The sequence below is a fragment of the Peromyscus maniculatus genome, chromosome 2 (genome assembly GCF_049852395.1).
Source record: "Peromyscus maniculatus bairdii isolate BWxNUB_F1_BW_parent chromosome 2, HU_Pman_BW_mat_3.1, whole genome shotgun sequence".
Lineage (NCBI taxonomy): Eukaryota > Metazoa > Chordata > Mammalia > Rodentia > Cricetidae > Peromyscus > Peromyscus maniculatus.
The window spans coordinates 153,446,328-153,466,253 of record NC_134853.1 but is presented as its reverse complement, the minus strand read 5'-3'; the positions used below and the strand labels follow the sequence as shown (position 1 = coordinate 153,466,253).

The 19,926-nt window shown below is 48.5% G+C and overlaps 1 protein-coding gene across 1 annotated transcript in view; it reads right to left on the bottom strand.

Annotated features, from left to right (window-relative positions):
- Positions 1–1,730: 1,730 nt before the first annotated feature.
- LOC102916912 (blood group Rh(D) polypeptide) overlaps positions 1,731–19,926 on the bottom strand; it is a 37,878-nt gene continuing 19,682 nt past the window's right edge. The window contains exons 4-10 of the mRNA XM_076565385.1: positions 15,715–15,877; positions 14,351–14,514; positions 11,634–11,771; positions 7,636–7,766; positions 6,293–6,369; positions 3,584–3,657; positions 1,731–1,951 (exon numbers count right to left, since the gene is read on the bottom strand). Of these exons, the coding sequence (XP_076421500.1) occupies positions 1,925–1,951; positions 3,584–3,657; positions 6,293–6,369; positions 7,636–7,766; positions 11,634–11,771; positions 14,351–14,514; positions 15,715–15,877 (774 nt within the window). The 3' untranslated portion in view covers positions 1,731–1,924. The remainder of the gene's footprint in view (positions 1,952–3,583; positions 3,658–6,292; positions 6,370–7,635; positions 7,767–11,633; positions 11,772–14,350; positions 14,515–15,714; positions 15,878–19,926) is intronic.

Sequence of the window (19,926 nt, the reverse complement as noted above, 5' to 3'; positions counted from 1 at the left end):
ACGGCGAGGACTATTTTCAGGAAATATAATCTCAGCACACCGAGCTCTATCGTCCACTTGCTTTAATTCCTCTGGCATAACATCCTTTATACACAGTTCAGTTCATGTCTAGCTCCTTTCTTGCCTGATTTCTCTCTATATTTATCTACTGTCCCCTCTAGGTTCTATCTTAATTCCTTCATCTAGTTCTGTCCCTTCTAGGTTCTCATCTATCTAGTTCTTTCCCCTATCAGCTCCTCTCACATCTCCTCTCTCATCTGGCTCTTCCTCATCTTGTTCTTCCCCATCTGGCTCCTCCTCATCTTCCATCTCGTTCCTCTAGTCCTCTCTTTTAGCCCTCCATTCTAGTTCTTCCCCATCTCATTTTGTTCCTCTCAAGTTCTTACCCATCTAGTTCTTCCATTCTCTTTTCTCTTCCCCCATGCCTCCTGGAAGTCTCAGTATATAAAGGGAGGGTCCAAGCTAAATTGTGTCAAGCTATTACTTAACGTCCACCTCTCCTAGGCGGTGTCTCCTTGTGGAATTTACCGTAAATCAGGAGACTTGCATGTGGGCTGTTATCATTGTTAGTCCACCTGGGACTAACAATGGGTGCCCACCTGGGTGGTGTTTCCTGTAGTCCTTGAAAGTGGCCAAGGGAGATAGATAATCTGATTCCAGAGAAAGCCTTTCCTGAGGCTGTTCTCCAAATACCTGGAATGTGTATGTCCAGAGAGTGATCAGTCTACACTGTTAGCCCTTTTTAGGGAAAAGTCAATTGGGAAAGCTATGAAGGCACACATGATTTTCATAACAGAATACAGCTGATATGTAACAAGCCAAATAACACCAAAATCTCCTTGGGATTTGGCTTCCTCTGGAGGAATTCCCTGATCCCTCCAGGTAGTGACTTTGCCATAACCAGCTGAGTTCTTATGATATATTCCTGCGGCCCGCAGCACTTATATACCTTTTTGCTTCCTGCCATCACTTCCTGAGATTAAAGGTGTGTGTCACTATGCCTGGCAGTTTCCAGTGTGGCCTTGAACTCACAGAGATCCGCCTTTCTCTCCCAAGTGCTGGGACTAAAGCCACCAATGCCTGTCTGACACTTTGTTTCGATAGTGACTTGAATTCTGTGTTTCTTTTTACCTCTCAACAGATAACTTAAATTCAGCACACCTTAGGGTTGCTTAGCACTGTACAGACCAGCTGTTAGACTATGGTCGTCTGTCCCCCACTGGAACTCTTGGCCTCCCCTGCCCCACCCCCCACCTCATACAATATGGTACAAATTCTTCAGAGCAGAGCTTGAAGTCTTGGCCTTCATCAGGCTGCTGCAGTTTCCCAGTGGGAGCCATGATCACTGTCATAGATGGCTTAGATGTGTGGTGTCTTCCACACCCACTGGCCGGGGGTTTGAATAACATTGGCTTGTCAGGACACAAAGGACAGCTTTGCTGTTGCCCTCCATGACCTCACAAATCCAGATGATGGATCTGTGCGTCGACCTCTTAGGAACTTGAGAGCACGCACCCTCATCCCATGACGGGCCGCACCCTCTCCCCACAGTACAATCTGGAGGATGCTGAGGGCCGTGCCAAACTGCTGGCTCCACAGCCTGTGTGCGGTGACCGACGTGAGGGCTCTTCATTTCCCTATTGCCCATCACTTCCTGGGCTGCTGTCGCCGGGAGTTAACCACCTGGGTAGTGGTTTTAGTAAGGGAGAAAAGAAGGAAACAGTCGTGGACAGAATTGGACCGGAACTTTAATGAGGTGTCTGCAGCCAGCAGCATATTGATAGCATCTGTCATGAAACCAAGCACACTATTTAAACTGAAATCGCCATTTGAAGACTTTCTCGTAACACGAGTTACAAACACAAATGGAACCCACAGAGAGGGGCATCTCCACGCTCAGCCTCGCGTTCTCAGACGTTTTTGCTTAAAATCCAACAGCCAAGTGAGGGAACTGCGAAGGCAAAGCACAGGTTTGATTTTATTTCATTGGCTTTTGGTTTTTTGAGACAGTTTCTGTGTTGGCTCTGGCTGCCCTGGAACTCACTATGTAGAGTAGGCTGGGATTAAAGGCACATGCCACCACACCCAGCTGTCACTTTCAAAATCGTAGGAGAAATCTTAGATCTGTATTTCTCTTCCTCTGTTTTTCATTTGTTTGGTTTTTGGTGTGGGTGTGGGTGTTTAAATTATATTTAATTTTTAATTCTTTTTAAAAAAATTTAATTTAGCCAGGCAGTGGTGGCACACACTTTTTATTCCAGCACTTGGGAGGCAGAGGCCGGAGGATCTCTGTGCATACAAACCTTTTGTTTTTGTTTTGAGTCAGGGTTTCTCTGTGTAACCACCACAGCTGTCCTGGAACTCCGATTAAAGGCGGTGCACCACCACCACCTGGCTCAAAATCGTTTTTTAATATGTATTTGGAGGATTTGCTTGCATATATGTCTGTGTACCATGTCCACACCTGGCTCCCGCAAAGGCCATAAGAGGTCACCCAATCCTTCAAACTGGAGTTACAAAGTTACAGTTGTGAGCTGCTGTGTAGGTTCTGGGAATTGAACCTGGTCCTCTGGAAGAACACCAGTGCTCTTAACCACTGAGCCACCTCTCCGGGCCCTATTTGTTTTCCTTATGTATATTCGTGTGTGTGCATGCTTGTCTGTCTGTGCCCTACATGTGCAGTGTACGGAGAGGTCAGAATTGGCACCAAAACCCCTGGAACTGAAGTTACAGGGTGTAGGTCCCAGGAACCAGGAACCGATGATAACACAGAAGCGAGATCCTCTGTAAGAGCAGCAAACACTCTTAACCTCTCCCCAACCCATTTTGTATTTTGAGTCTGGCTATGTAGAGGGAGCTATCCCGGAATCTGCCCTCCTCCTTCCTGAGCTCCCTACTGCTGGGATTACAGGCGTGGGCCACCACGCCCAGCTTCATGAAGTTCTTTTGTTTGTTTGTTTGTTTTGTTTTGTTTTGTTTTGTTTTCGAGACAGGGTTTCTCTGTGGAGCTTTGGAGTCTGCCTTGGAACTCGCATTGTAGACCAGGCTGGCCTCAAAATCCGCCTGGCTCTGCCTCCTGAGTGCTGGGATTAAAGGCATGCACCATCACCCGGCTCTTCACGTAGTTCTTTACATGGATCTGGTTTTTTGTTTTGTTTTGTTTTTTTAAATACCACCAGTGGCAGGGACTTTCTACTACCATAGCTCTTTCCATTTTGGATTTTTCCATATGGTGCTTGTGTGACTTACAGAACCACAGGCAGCTCCTGGTCTGTTTTCCTACATTACAGCCTGGCTCTGCTCAGTGACAGGAAGTAAGTGAGAAGGCCACATGGTGGCATCGGGGTCTGGAGACAGTTCTCCAGCAGATACCCACCGCACATCTGGAGCCAGACACACATTTGTATTCCTGTGTCCTTGACTGGCTCTGCCATTTCGAGCAAGTGACTTCACCAACAGGCCTCCATTTCTTTATCATTAAGCTTGGGGCACCTGAAGAGGACTCCCATGAGTTGTCCTCTGATCTTACACACACCCACTAAATAAAAATAAATCTATCATGTTAATAACTTAAAAATCTTACCTCCCAGAAAGCCTGATCATCAAAGTACTTGGTTGCGTGGGGTGCCCTCCACACTTTGATATTTAGGAGCCAACCTTAAACAAAAGACAATGAAATGTTAAAATATGCAGAGCTCATTTGTTACCTCAAGATCACTGAAATAAGCCGGGTGATGGTGGCACAGGCCTTTAGTCCCAGCACCCAGGAGGCAGAAGCTGGTGGATCTTGGTGAGTTCGAGGCCAGCCTGGTCTGCAGAGTGAATTCCAGGACAGCCAGGGCTACACAAAGAAACCCTGTCTTGAAAAACAAAACAAGGGGGCTGGAGAGGTGGCTCAGAGGTTAAGAGCACTGGCTGCTCTTCCAGAGGTCTTGAGTTCAATTCCCAGCAACCACATGGTGGCTCACAACCATCTGTAATGAGATCTGGCGCCCTCTTCTGGGTGTGTAGGCATACATGCAGGCAGAACACTGGGTACATAGTAAAATAAATATTTAAAACAAAACAAAACACAAAGATCACTAAATCTCCCGCCCCATAATCTTGAGACAGACAAATGGAAGCTCAGTGGGTCCTGGTGGCTTCATTCATTCTCTAGACGTCTCCTAAGGAACCATGAGGGCAAGATTCTTTGCAGGACTGAGGTCACACCCAGCACTATCCAATGGACATGGATCTGACACCTTCCCCCAGACAGACTAGAAGGGCCCTGGCACAGCTGAGGGAGGTGGTACACCCCCCTAACCCCAGCACTCAGGAGGCAGAGGGCACCTTAGCTTCATAGTGAAACCCAGAAAGAGGGGAGGGAGGGAGGAAAAGAGGGGAGGAATAAGATGAGGGAGGAGGGATGATGGATCCATTTTAAACACAAGAGCTACCACGAAGAGCGACACCCTGCTGCCCACAGAGTTCAGAAGAGGCTCTTGGATCCCTGGACCTGGAGTTAGGGATGGTTGTGAGCTGCCATGTGGGTGCTGGGAACTGAACCCGGGTCCTCTGCAAGAGTAGCCAGTGCTCTTGACTGCTGAGCTGCCTCTCCGACCCTCCAGGTGGTTTTGAATCACCACTTCTCTGGTAAGTGATAAAGGAAAGCTAACTGCTCTCCACTCCCACAGCGTGAACCGCTTTCCCTCTGTGCTCTTCTGACTCCAGCAAAACATAAAGAAAGCTCCCCAGAAAGCGGGACATGGTGACACTTGTAATCCCTTGGTCGGGACGCGAGGCAAGAGGGTAGAGAGTTCAAGACCAGCCCGGGCTATTGAATGAGACAGTGTCTCAGGAAAAGAAAGGAAAAAGGGGAGGGGAAACAAGGGGAGGGACTTCCTGTGCTAAATTTGACTCACTGTGGGCAGTGTGCTCACTAACGAGTGTCCACTCTGGGAGCCTGGAGAATCTGTTCTCTCCCCTGTAGTCCAGAGAAACTGGCTCAGAGCAGAGCCTGGATGTGTATCTGTTGAGTGAAGTAGTGTGAGGATGCCCTTGGGGAAGGAGAGGCAGGCTTGAGGGCGTAAAAGTCCCCTTGGTCTTCCGTGCAGAGCTGGGCGCCACTACTCTCCCTGGGTTCAAGGACGCCACTTGCCCCACTTAGAACTCCAGGGAGGTCCCCGCCTCCTCAGGCCTTATTGGCAGCAGGTGACCTCTGGAGGCCTTTCTAGTTCTGGAATTATGTTTCTTGGATTTTGTGTTGGGTCTTTTGTTGTGGTGGGGGGTGGTGATAGGGTCTCAGTGTGTAGTAGCTTTGGCTGGCCTTGGACTCACTGTGTAGACCAGACTGGCCTTAAACTCAGAGATCTGCCTGCTACCACCTCCTGAACACTGAGACGATAAGCGTACCCCACTACTCTGAACTAACTCTTTGATTTTTTTTTTTTCTCGAGACGGTTTCTCTGTGTAGCTTTGCGCCTTTCCTGGATCTCGCTCTGTAGACAAGGCTGGCCTCGAACTCACAAAGATCGGCCTGCCTCTGCCTCCCAAGTGCTGGGATTAAAGGCACACACCACCACTGCCCGGCAGTTCTTTGATTTTTTAAAAGCAGCATTTGAGGGGCTGAAGGGATGATGGATCAGCAGTTTAGAGTACTTGTTCTTCCAGAGGACTCAGGTTCAACTCCTAGCACCTGCATGGTGGCTCACAATTGTTTGTGGCTCCAGTTTCAGAGGATCCACCTCCCTCTTCTGACCTCCATAAGCACCAGGCATGCAAGTGTTACATAGACCTACACACAGGCAGAACACTCATACACATAAAATTAAAAAAATGAATCTCGGCCGGGCGGTGGTGGCGCACGCCTTTAATCCCAGCACTTGGGAGGCAGAGCCAGGTGGATCTCTGTGAGTTCGAGGCCAGCCTGGGCTACCAAGTGAGTTCCAGGAAAGGCACAAAGCTACACAGAGAAACCCTGTCTCAAAAAAACCAAAAAATAAATAAATAAATAAATAAATAAATAAATAAATAAATAAATAAATAAATAAATAAATAAAAATAAATCTCTTAAAAATCATCATGTAGCTGGACAGTGGTAGTGCACGCCTTTAGTCCCGGCACTCGGGAGGCAGAGGCGGGTGGATCTCTCTGAGTTCGAGGCCAGCCTGGGCTACAGAGTGAGTTCCAGGACAGCCAGGGCTACACCGAGAAAAGCTGGAACTGGGAGGTGAGTTCCAGAGGAAGGGGCCAAGCATGCACACGTGTGCCACAGCGCCCTCTAGTGGAGAAAAGCTTGTACTGCACCGACCTGTTAGGAGTCCAGCCGCCATTCCCATCGCCAGAGCAAAGCTGAGAGCCCCGAAGTCAATGATCATCTGGTTTACACTGAAATGGACAAAGCAGAGAGGCCGCTCAGGCATCAGGCAGCAGGCATCGGGGACAAACATGGCAGGTGGCATTAGTGGTGATATGGCCAAGAAGGGCTGTGAAGAAACCACGTCCCTGTAGAGCTACGCAGATGTCGTGGGACAGGAGAGGCTCCACAGCCCTCTTTGGCACATTCAAGTCCCCACACTCCACGGGTCAGCCCAAGCCTAACCAGCACTGGCTCCTCCGTGTCATCCTACAGTCGGAGGCGTTGAACAACCCAGCTTTTCCTGCCTCAGATCCCATTGACCCAGGATGGCCTCCCACAGGCTCTGTGGTAGACTCTACCTCTACCAGCAGAAGATGACTTGGAGCTCTTGGTCCTCCTGCCTCCAGCTCCCAAGTTCTGGGATTCCAGATGTGTGCGCCACAGCCAGCCTTTGTGCTGGAGGATGAAAACACTCGGCTGGCTGGGCCACGTCCCCTCTCCTAATGGAGCCTCTTTGGGCACCGCTCGCTCCTCTTGCCTGGCTCAACACTCCACAGACAGGTAGGAATCCAAGACAGCAGAAGGCAGGCTCAGCCTGCTGGAGCATCACCCTTGCCTGCGCACTTCAGCTTGTAATAAAACGGCACTCCTTGCTCAGCCGTTCTCTCTGAACTCTGTGACAATTACAAGAACTTGGGAGCACTGGATACAGTTTTCGCTTCTCTGCCCCCCAAAGCCTTCTCTACCACCCCCAGGAATGGCTTCAATCCCACTCTTGACTCCATAGTAAAACTTATCACTTTGACCTCAACCACCATGGCTGTCAAAAGTGTCCTATCCACCTGCTGCCTCAAAAACAGGTACACCCGTGCCCTGCTCTTCAGCTGCCCCCTTTTTGAGAAGATGTGGCCTGGAGAGCTGGTAGCACCTTACAAAGTATAGGTTAGGAACATTTCTGAAGCCAGATGTGGCTCACATCTGTAATCCCAGCACCCAGGAGGCTGAGGCATGAGCCAGGCCAGTCTGAACGACATTCTTGTAAGACCCTGTCTGAATTTTTTTTTTTTATCCCCGAGACAGGGTCCCTCTATGTAACAACCCTGGCTGGCCTGGAACTCACAGAACTCTGCCTGCCTCTGCCTCTGCTTGGACTAAAGGCCTGCACCATCATACCTGGCTTACCCTGTTTAAATTTAATAATTTAAAAAAAAAAAAAGGTTTTCTGAATTAGTTGGCTCTGGGTACGTTTCCTCCCAAGGTGGACGAAGGTTAAGGGAAGAGGCCAAGGCACCCACTCGAATATGGAGTAGCTGTTCTTCCTAGTTTTCAGCAGAATGTAGGTGGCTGCTCCTAGCACGCCCGGCAAGCCGAAGGTGTAGTGGGTCCCCCCGGGGTTCTGGATCTTCAGCATGCGGTTCAAACACACCTGGGCACAAAGACCGGTGTTGTGAGTAGATCTGTAAGGAAGACCCATAGTCCCTCCCGATTCTTCCACAGGCCCTGGACATCGGGGCCACCAAAGGGAGTGGACAGGGAGGCTCACTTAAAGATGCCCTAAAGGCACATTCACACCCCCCTCCGAGGAAACATTTAAAACGCCAAGAAGAGGGGCTGGAGAGATGACTCAGCGGTCAGGAGCCCTGGCTGCTCTTCCAGAGAAGGTCCTTCAGAACTTCAGGTTCAGTTCTGAGGACCCACAGGGTGGCTCACACCCATCTGTAATTCCAGTTTTAGGGGCTCTGGCCTCAGCATGCTGATGTGGTGCACAAACGTATATTCAGACAAAACAGTCATATGCTTAAAAATAAACAAAATCTTTATTTTAAAATGCTGAGAATGTAGATTGGTGGAAGAATGCTTGCCTAGAAGATGCAAGGGCCTGGATTCCATCCCCTGGCATGCACACATGAGCACGTACACACACACACACACACACACACACACACACACACACACACACACACACACACGATTTAGTGGCTGTGGCTATGGGATGAAGACTGGGATTCTGCAATTCTGACAAACTTCCCAGTGGTGTTGTCACAACTGGAATGTGACATGGCCCCCACAAGCTCATGGGGTCAAACACCTGCACCCCCCATGATGGTCCTGTTCTAGGAGATCATAGATCCTTTTAGGGGGAGACAGCTGGTGGAAGTACGTTCCGGGGGTTGGGCCTTACAGGCTACAAGCCAGCTCCATTTCCAAGCTCTCAACCTCGTGGCCCACTGAAAAGTGAACAAAGAGCCGCCACACACCCCTGCTGCCAGAGAGCTGCTGGCGGCCATGCTTTCCCACCGCGATGGACGGTGTCCCTGCAAACCGTGAGCCAAAATAAATCCTTCCCCCTTAGGTTGCTTCTTGGTGGTATTTGGTCACAGCACCAAGGTAAGTAGCCCACACTGTCGCCATTACTGACAGTTTCCTGGTCATCACATTCTGAGAAGAAGGGCCCGCCACTGATTCCATTCCCATTTGAGGCTGGTAATTCTGTGTTGGGACTGGGGACCATCCCCTGAACTGTAGAATGTGAGCAATGTCACCTGGCTTCTAACTTCTACAGCCCAGCAGCATGCCAAGCAAGAACGTCTCTAGTCACTGCCAAACGTGTCCTGTAAATGCCATCCACAAGACAACAGGAAATAAGAAGTCAGAAAGATGGTATCCATCCATGCACATGGCCCACGCTGTCCCACGATCCCTCCACTTCTGCCCTTAGTAGGTCTTAGGAGATAGAAAGGGGATTTCCTCATGTTCCTTCTCTCCTTACGGTCCCCACTGTCTTCAATATGAACATCCCAGGTTATCCCAGGAGATATGCTCAGCACTTCCCACCTCTTGGTGTTGGTCTTGCCAAGGTCCTGGCAGACTCAAACCTTCTGCCATGATCATATCTTTCTGTTTCTTGGCTGGGTCACATACTCTTCTCACTGGCCCGGCCTGGACTGCATTTCCCTCTTTGCCTGGCTAATCCTACTCACAGTCTGCTGTCACCTCAGGCGTCATTCCCTCTGGAAGTTGGCTTCTACTCTGACCCGACCTAGGCTAGCTTAGGTGCCCTTCTGGTGTTTATTGGCAAGTTGTATTTATCTGAAGTAGAACAAGGGTTAAAGCATGTTTGATGACTGGAGAGATGACTCAGCGGTTAAGAGCACTTGACTGCTCTTTCAGAGGTCCTGGGTTCGATTCCCAGCACCCACATGGCAGCTCACAACTGTCTGCAACTCCAAGATCTGACCCCCTCACACAGACATGCAGGCAAAACACCAATGCAAATAAAATTAAAAACAAAAAGCATGTTAGGTGAATAATGGACAGAATGATTTGATAAACAAATGCCTTATCTTCAAAGTGACAGAGAGCCACCCTGCCCTGGGGAAAGAGTCAAGGGAGGGGCTGGAGAGGACCCAGGTTCAGTTCAGGTGCCCACATGGCAGCTCACAACTGTCTGTACCTCCAGTTCCAGAGGATCTGACACCCTCACAGACATACACACAGGCACAAAACACCAATGCACATAAATAAATGAATCTTAAAAAAAGAGTCAAGGGAACTGAGACACCAAAACATCAAGGGACTGGCTGGCCAGCTCTGTGTCAACTTGACACAGCTAGAGTCACTTTGGAAGAAGAAACCTCAGTTGAGAAACTGCTCCCCCCATCCCCAGCCCACTGGCCCATAGGCAAGCCTTTCAGGGTGTTTTCGTGACTGATAATTGATGTGAAAGGGTCCAGCTCACTGTGAGTGGTGCCACCTTTGGTGGCCCAGGGTTCTATAAGCAAACCATGGGGAGCAAGCCAGTAAGCAGCACCCTTCCATGGCTTTTGCATCAACCTCTGCCTCGAATTCCTGCCCTGCCTTCTCTGGATGGTGGACTACCAACTGTAAGCTGCAATGAACCCCTTTTCCCTGGGTTGCTTTGGGTCGGTGTTTTATCACAGCAATTGACGCAATCACTGAGACAGGACTTGAGCCCAATGGGAACATGTCACCTTATGACACATTCTTCGCTGTGTAACAACTGCTGTCATCTTGGGGTTTCATAGTCAGAAGACACAAGAGACATTGCTTCCCACTGCAGATGAAAAGCAGAGAGCCTTAACTTTGATCAAATCGAACTGCTGGTGAGTTCTTCTTTGGGTTGAAACTGATAATCAAAAGTCTACGCCTAGGCTGGGAGGTGACTCAGAGGGAAAGGTGCTTGATGCCAAACCTGATGTCCTGAGTTCAATTCCCAGGACCCACGTGGCAGAAGTAGAGAACAGACTTGCTCAAGTTGTCCTCTGGCTTTTACTGGTACTCACAATAAATGAACAAACAAATAAATGTGATTTTAATTTTCTTAAAGATTAAAATGATAGATGGAAATGCCTCTGGGCATGCTCTGCTGTGTCATCAAGTTTTATCTGAGACCAGAGGCAGCTTGGAAGCTGCCGTGACAGAGGTGTCCTCCCGGGATGTGCTCACCTAGCTTAGTCGTTAACATACTGGCTTTGGGGTTGGGGATTTAGCTCTGTGGTAGAGCGCTTGCCTAGCAAGCACAAGGCCCTGGGTTCGATCCTCAGCTCCAAAAACAACAACAACAAAACAAAAAACAAAACAAAACAAAAAAAAAACATACTGGCTTTGTACCTGACCTAGCAAAGTGTCACTACCTGCTTAATGTACCCGCGAACCACCGTGACCTAGATACCACTGCTCTGAGGCAAAGTAGAGGTTGGTAGCCGTGGTGGTTTGAAAGAAAATGGCCAGGCAGTGGTGGCGCACACCTTTAATCCCAGCACTCGGGAGGCAGAGCCAGGAGGATCTCTGTGAGTTCAAGGCCAGCCTGGTCTATAGAGCCTGATCCAGGATAGACACAAAAACTACACAGAGAAACCCTGTCTTGAAAAACCAAAAAAAAAAAAAAAAAAAAAAAAAGAAGAAGAAGAAGAAGAAGAAGAAGCTGAAAGAAAATGGCCCCAATGGGGAGTGGCACTATTGGGAGGTATGGCCCCAGTTGGAGGAAGTGCATCACTGTGGGGGCGGGCTTAGAGGTTTCCTATGCTCAGGATACTACCAAGTGTCTCAGTTGATTTCCTGTTGCCTGCGAGATGTAAGACTCACAGCTACTACACCAGCACCACATCTGCGTGCATGCCACCATGCTCTCCGTTATGATGATAATGGACTGAACCTCTGAAACTGCAAGTGAGCCACCCCAATCAAATATTTTCTTTATAAGAGTTCCCATGGTCATGGTGTCTTTTCACAGCAATAGAAACCCTGAGACAGTAACTGTCCAGTTCCTTACCGGCAGGCACTTGGCTCCCCCAATGGAGATCAGCCCAGCTGTGAGGCCCAGCACCATGGCGATCCAAGGAGAAGGAATCAGGGAACATGGGGCACCCACAGCCACGCCTCCTGCCAGGACTGCATTGTGGATATGAACCTGCAAAGAAACAAGTTGTGAGCGGGTGAAGTCAGGCTCAGAGTGGGCACTCTCTTGCCCTCAATCTTCCAGCACATTGGCCAGGAGCAGCCTCCTAATGGCCTTCCTGGCTCACAGGTCCTGAAGCCATCCCTTCCTGTCCATCAGCACCAGGTGACCTTCATCCACAGACTCCCTCCAGCTGAGTCGCCCTTCTGACTGGGCATCCTGGCCACTCCTTACGAACACACCCTTGAGCACTTAACAGAGTGTGAGCTGTGGTGGTACACGCCTGTAATCTCAACACTCATGAGGCCAGGCCAGGACTATCTTGAGTTCAAGGCTAGCCTAGGCCATAGGGTAAGATCCTGTCTTTTTGTTTGTTTGTTTGTTTTAACTTTAAAAAAAGATTTATTTATTTATTTATTTATTTATTTACTTATTTATTTTTTTGGTTTTTCAAGACAGGGTTTCTCTGTGTAGCCTTGTGCCTTCCCTGGAACTCACTCTGTAGTCCAGGCTGGCCTTGAACTCACAGAGATCCTATTTTTATTTTTTGTATAGGTGTTTTACTGCATATTTGTCTGTGCAGTCATGCATGTTTGGTTCTTGTGGAGGCCAGAAGAGGGTATCAGATCCTCTGGAGTTATAGACAGTTGTAAGCCACCATGTGGGTGCTTGGAACCAAACCCAGATCCTCTGGTAAAGGAGCCAGTGTTCCTAACTTCTGAGCCATCTCTCCAGCCCCCAAGATCCTGTCTTTATTTTTTAAATTTTATTTATTTATTTATTGATTGTTTGATTTTTGGTTTTCCAAGGCAGGGTTTCTCTGTATAGCTTTGGCTGTCCTGGAACTTTGTCTGTAGACTAGGCTGGGCTCAAACTCAGAGATTCACCTGCCTCTGCCTCTGGTATTAAAAGTGTGTGCCGCCACATCTGGCTCCTGGGTCACACCTCCACTCTGCTGTCCATCCCACTAGATCCAGAGGAGCCTCACCTTCTCTGACCCCTCAGTTCCAGCCTTAGAGCTCTGGGCTTTCATCTGACACCTGCCTCTTTGTCTCCTAGGCAACCCTGCCTTGTCTGCTCCTAGACTTCCTGTTGCCACCAAGTTCACTGTGTGCACACCAACCTCCCCTAGTGATTCAGTTGTACTGGGGGCCTATCATCTGTGGCCAGGTTCCCCCTAAACCCACCCGACTCTACTCCTACCCCACCCTCAGCTCTTCCCAGTGCTTCTGGCTGGCTGAACCTGACTTCTGTCTCTCTCTCACCCATCCCTTTCCACAAAATGTCCCCAGTGTATCAGTACCAGCACCCACACACATAAGTACTGTCCATGTATTTATTACCTATCTTTTCCTCCTTTTTTTTTTTTTTTTAAAGCAAGGTCTTATAGCCCAGGCTGGCCTCAAACTCAATATATAGTCAAGGATAACTTTGAACTCCTGTTCCTCCCAATTCTACCCACTGAGTTCTAGTTCACAGTGAGCACTACCATGCTCGGCTGACACAGTGCTGGGGCTTGAACTCAAGGCCTCGGGCATGCTAGGCAAGCACTCTACCAACTGAGCTATGTCCCTAGCCCCTGAATTCTCTCTTTCTAAAAAGATATATTTATTTTATGTGTATGAGTGTTTTGCCTGCATGCATGTATGTGTACCACATGTGTGTCTGGTACCCAAGGAGGTTAGAAGAGGGTGTTGGATTCCCTGGAACTGGAATTATGGATGGTTGTGAGCCGACATGTGGATTCTTGGACCTGAACCTGGATCCTCTTCATGGCTGGGCCATCTCTGCAGCTCTCCTGTATTGTCTCTTAATTCCCACTGGGCAGATGCAGCCATCAAGGCTCCAAGTACTGAGATGGCTTGAACTAACTAGTGGACTTTAAAAAACAAAACAAAAGAGAAAACTTCTGATTGTGTTCATCGTATTCTTGAAACTTCTTTCTTTCATTTTCATTGTGAGGGTTTTGTTTTTTGTTTGTTTTTTGTTTGTTTGTTTTTTGTTTTTTAAGACAGGGTTTCACTGTGCAGTCCTGGAACCCACTCTGTAGACCAGGCTGGCCTCGAACTCACAGAGATCTGTCTGCCTCTGCCCCCTAAATGCGGGGATTAAAGGTGTGCCGCCGCCACCACCACCACCACCACCACCACCACCACCACCACCACCACCTGGTAAAATTTCTTGAAGGAAGAAGAAAAACCGGCTAATTTTATTTTAGTTTGTTCTGCTGACTCTTCCTCATGGTGTGTTGGTTTCAACAACCAGCAGAAATGGGGTCTGCAGTCGGGTCTTTGTGATAGTAACGTTGATTTAAACACACACACACACACACACACACACACACACACACACACACACACACCACCCCCCAGACAGCCTGTCCAATCTCTGGTATCCTGATGTTCCCTACATGGCAGACAAGGAAAGGCCCATCACAGGAGCTTCCCCCACCCCAGCCTGTGGAGAGCCGTCAACATGTGTGTTAGGCACAGTCACACACGTCACACCCACACCCAGGCCCTGTGGGAGAGCCGTACATGTGTGTTAGGCACAGAGATACACACGCTGCCCATAGGCAGCCCCCTCCTCACCATGTTGATCTTGCCCTGGGGGTGACTCAGGGCTGACATGGAGGTGGCTGTCACTGTGCTGACAGCAAGGGCATAGTAGGTGTTGAGCACAGCATTCTTTTTATCTGTCAATTCCACCAGAGCAGAGTTGAAACTTGGCCAGAATATCCACAAGAGGAGGGTACCTGGAGGGCAGAGAAGGCCATTAGCCAGAATCTACTCCTGAAATCACTGTCCTCCAGGACAGTGGAGAACCAGCCTGAAGCTAGCACGTGAGCCTGCTCACATCCCAGTGTCGTGACTAAGCGGTCACCTCTACCCTCTGAAGTCCCAGGTTGGTGGGAAACAGACAACACATTTCCCAGACAAGGAATGTAAGGCCCAGGGCATTGAGATCTACAAACACCCGGCCTCACTCTGCTCTGCCATGGCCAAATGCTTCCTTTTAAAATGCAAGGCAGAGGCTGGAGAGATGGCTCAATGGTTAGGAGCACGGGCTGCTCTTGCAGAGGACCTGGATTTTCTTTCCAGCACCTGTGCTGGCTCACAACCATGTGTAACCCCAGTTCTAGGGGATCCAAAAGGCACGCACATAGTACACATACATGCAGGTGAAACAATCATACACAAATCTAAAAAAAATTTTTTTTTCAAGACAAGATTTCTCTGTGTAGCCCTGGCTGTCCTGGAACTCACTCTGTAGATCAGATTGGCCTCGAACTCACAGAGAGCCACCTGCCTCTGCCTCCCAAGTGCTGGGATTAAAGGTGTGCACCACCGGGGGTTGGGGATTTAGCTCAGAGGTAGAGCACTTGCCTAGCAAGCGCAAGGCCCTGGGTTCGGTCCTCGGCTCCAGAAAAAAAAAAAAAGGTGTGCACCACCACACCCAAGAGAGGTCCCTAAAAGGAAATGCTTAATCCAAATCTATATAAACTCAACAATATTATATATAAACTATATGATGTTTATAGGTAATATATATGTCTTATAGTTTATATATAATATATAGCTTATGTATATAATAATGATTCATATATATAACATAACAATATAGTTTATATATAATAACATGTATTATACAGTTTATATACAATACATATAGTTATATGTACTATATTGTATTATAAATAGTAACATGTATTATATATAAACTATATATAAAGCTATATAAACTCAACAACATTACTAGAAACAAGTTTATATATAGTAACATTATGTATTATATATAAACTATATATAAAGCTATATAAGCTCAACAACATTACTAGAAACCAAGGGCTTTTATGGAAGGGACCAGAATGCTCAGGGCCAAGGAGAGATCTCTCAGCAGGGTTTGTTCTCAACAACTTGAGACAGGAGACCCCCCCCAGCACTCTTATCCTTACCCAGCATGGCAAACAGACTGGAGCCTGTGGCCATCTGAACCTTCTCTGTCTGGACCTTCTCATCCACTCCACTGGGCAGAGACCTGGAGAGGCACCAGGCCACGAGCAGCCCAAAATAGGCCCCGAACATGTGCCCATGCATCATCACTGTGTGGTCTTCCACCTACAACAGAACACAGTACTTCGGTGAGTGTCCCAGTCCTGTGTGAAGAGGTCAGCCTTGCTGCCCCTCTGAGAAAGTCCTATGCTTCCTGCGGGAGGCATGGTTTGAACTCTGACCTGGTATTCAGAGTCTTTCCAGCCTGGCCAGCTGGCCTCCCCTTGGGCAGCTAAGTCTGGAGTGATACAGCTTGTCTTGTAACACCTTGCTACAGCTGGGTAGACTCTGGGTTCATGTTAATCGTGCCTCATGCAAAGAAAATTTAATAAGTCTTAGGCTTCATTCTTAGTGGGTTTAGAGTAAAATCTGTCTTCAGGGTCTTCCAAAACCACTCAGAGTTGATCAGCTCTTCACCCACTCCCCATACTGCCTTGGCCAAAGCCACCTTCACAGATATCCCAAATGTCTGCAATAACCTCCCAGCTGGACTTCCTGTTCCGTCCCTTGTCCCTGAAGAGTATTCTCCAAACAGCTGCAGACCCTGCCACTTCCCAGCTCAGAATCCTCCAGTGGCTTCTGTCTCACTCAGAGTGAGCGTCCTTTCCATGATCTGCAGGAAAACCCTGTGAGGTCTGCTCTTTTTCTCCAGCCTAAACCCTCTTTCCTCCTCCCTCACACCTCCTCACACACGCAACCCCCTCTCACTTCAGGCTTCTCAACAGCTTACAATGCTGTTCCCCCGGGCAGAGGGGATGGGCAGGGAGGAGGAAGTGGTCAGCCCTGAGGGGTAAGCAACAAGTGATACACATCTGTCTGCTTTCTATTATCGCCAAGGGGCAAGACCTGTAAAGGGTGTGGGTAAGAGACACGGGGGCCTCTGGACAGATGCAACTCACCATACACCCTGTCAGAGCTGGCCACTGTTGCCAGACACCCTCCAGGTCTGGCCTCACAATTTGCTTGGCGATGCTTCCCTCCCGGTCTGTCTGGTCTCTTACCCACCCCCTCACATCTCTGCACCACCCTCCTTGGTTTTATTTTCACTATAGAATTTGTCACTACCTAACGCGACTCATCTTTTGCCCATTTCTTTTTTTTTTATTGGTAATCCTTTCTTCCTCAGCAGAAGTTTCCCTGAAGTTGTATTTCTCACGGTCACGGGAGTGCCTGGTACATAACTGGTTAAGTGCGTCTCAGATGGGTGGATGGTGCTCAAGAGCCCTCACTCATGCGTGAAGACGCAAGCCTGCACAGCCCCCGCCTGAGGACCGGATAGAGGACATGCTTTACTTCCAGCACACTGAAGCAAGAGGATGCTGGGAGTTTAGCGCCAAGCTGCGCTACAGAACGGAGACCCTGTCTCAGTACACCTAAAACTGGAGTTCATATATAGTTCATTCCGTTGAGTGCTTGTCTAGCATGCACAAAGCCCTGGGTTCAATCCCCAGCACCACATAAACTGAGTGTGGGGCACATGTCTGTAATCCTAGTACTCAGAACGTGGAGATAGGCAGAGCAGAAGTTCAACAACAGCCTTGATTACATAGTGAGTTCAAGACCAGCCTGGGACCTGAGACCCTATCTCAGACACACAGACACACACATACACACACACACACCAATCAATTGGTCAAATATAAAAAAAAATTGAGCTGGGCATGGTGGCATACACCTTTAATCACAGCACCTGAGAGGCAGAGGCAGACTGATCTCTGTGAGTCTGAGGCCAGTCTTGTCTACAGAATGAGTTCTAGGACAGCCAGAGCTACATAGTGAAATCCTGTCTCAAAAAATAAATAAATAAAATAAAATAAATAAAACATTGGGGCTGGAGAGACTGTCTAGCAGTCTCGTTCTTTCAGAGTGAGACCCTGTCTCAGAAAAAAAAAAAAAAAAAGTAAAAAGTAAAAACCAAAAAGAGGTTGGGTAGTGGTGGCGCACACCTTTAATCCCAACACACGGGAAGCAGAGCCAGGAGGATCTCTGTGAGTTCGAGGCCAGCCTGGTATACAGAGTGGGATCCAGGACAGGCTCAAAGCTACACAGAGAAACCCTGTCTTGAAAAACCAAAGAGAGAGAGAGAGAGAGAGAGAGAGAGAGAGAAAGTTATCGACATCACACAATAATAAATAAGGTAGCCAGGTGGTGGGAGCTTTAATCCCAGCATTTGGGAGGCAGAGGCAAGAGGATCTCTGTGAGTTTGAGGCCAACCTAGACTACAGGGTGAGTTCCAGAACAGCCAAGGCTGAATAGAGAAACCCTGTCTCAAACAATTAAAAAGAAGAAGGAGGAGAAGGAGGAGGAGGAGGAGAAGAAGGAGGTATGTGATTATGAGGCTCTAAATTCAATGTAGTCCATCAACAGACAGACAGAGCCTGTTCTTGGAGGTCAGAGGATGACAGATCTTTGGGATTAGGTTCTCCCCTGCTTTGTTTGAGGCAGAGTCTCTCTCATTGTTTTCTCTCCCCTGTGCCCTGGGCTCACAAGCCCAGAAGTTTCCAGCTAATTCTCTCCCCACCTCCTTTCTTCCTAAAAGTGCTGGGATTATCGGTAAGTGATGCCATATCTGGCTTTTTTCTTTTCTTTTCTTTTTTTTTTTTTAAGATTTTTTTTTCTTTTAGGGTTTAGTGGGACATATCTTTAAACCCAGCACTGGGGAGGCAAAGACAGGCAGATCTCTGTGAGTTCAAAGCCAGCCTGGTCTACATAGTGAGACCCTGTCTCAAAAAAAAATTTTCTTATTTATGTCTATGTGTGTGTGTGTATCTGTGTTTGTATATGAGCACTCTCAGAGGCCAGAAGAGGGTATCAGATCCCATGGAACTGGAGTTACAGGTGGTTGTGAGTTGCCATGTGGGTGCTGGGAATTGAACCTGGGTCCTCTGGAAGAACAGCCAGTGTTTGAGAACACTGAGCCATCTCTCCAGCCCTCCAGCATCCTACTTTTTATGTGGGTTCCAGGGATTAAACTCAGGTCATCAGGCTTGTGTTTGTTTTGTTTTGTTTTGTTTTTGTTGTTGTTTGATTGTTTGTTTTTTGTTTTGTTTTGTTTTTAACAACAAGCATTTTTATTCACTGAGCTATCTCTCTATCCCTGTTTTTTTGTTTGTTTGTTTGTTTTTGTTTTTGTTTTGTTTCTCATTTTCTGTGTTTTTGAAACAAAGCCCTTGTACAGGTTAACCTCAAATTTACTATCTGGTCAAAGATGACCTTGAACTTCTGATCCTTTTGTCCTCACTTTCCCAATACTGGGATTACAGGTGTGTGCCACATCTGGCCTCACCCTGTCTTGATGACTGCGTTTCACTGTGAGGACTGTTTTGTCAGTAGCAGCTGGCTGGACCCCAGGCCACCACAGCACATGCCCTGTCCCTCCTCTCTAGAACTGACACTGAGGCAGAAGAGTGTTTCCTGTACAGGACCTGGGACCTCATGACAAAGGAAAGAGTGGAGCAGATGGAACCCTTCTTCAGTAAAGAGAAAGCAGGCTACAGTTCTGGGAGGAAAGTGCCCGAAAGATGCAGGCATCTGGGGCCTCAGAGCTTTCTCCTGTCCCTTTCCTGTCACTTTTGGAGTCTAGCTGCACTTTCTGGACTTGGAGATTCTTCTATTAAGTTCCCCTCATTCTGCCTAGGAAGCCGTCAGTGACTCAGCTGGTGCAGGCTGAGCTGAGGCTGGCCCCAAGCTGCAGGCTGAGCTGAGGCTGGCCCCAAGCTGCAGGCTGAGCTGAGGCTGGCCCCAAGCTGGCTGGCCGTGACTCTGAGGGCGCCCCTTCCTTCTGTGCTCTGGTTCCCTGTTCCACTCTTGGCTCTGCAGACAGGCCCATCTGCCGTTGCTCTTGGGCCCTGGCTTCTCCCCTGGCAGCACCCCAATCCTCTCCTTCCTCCACATATGTCCTAGAGCAGCTGCACAGGGCCTAGGCACCAGCACTGTGACCCTTCAGGGCTACGCATGGAAGATGACCTGCCATCTGATCGCACCTCAGCCTCCTCCCCACCCTCCCCCTGCGGCTGACTTGACCTTGTGTCCTCCTGAGGACATCCAAGTAAGTTTTCTCCCTCCAGGAGACTGACTGCCTTTGTGGGTGGGCCCCGCCATAGCCATAGATCTGG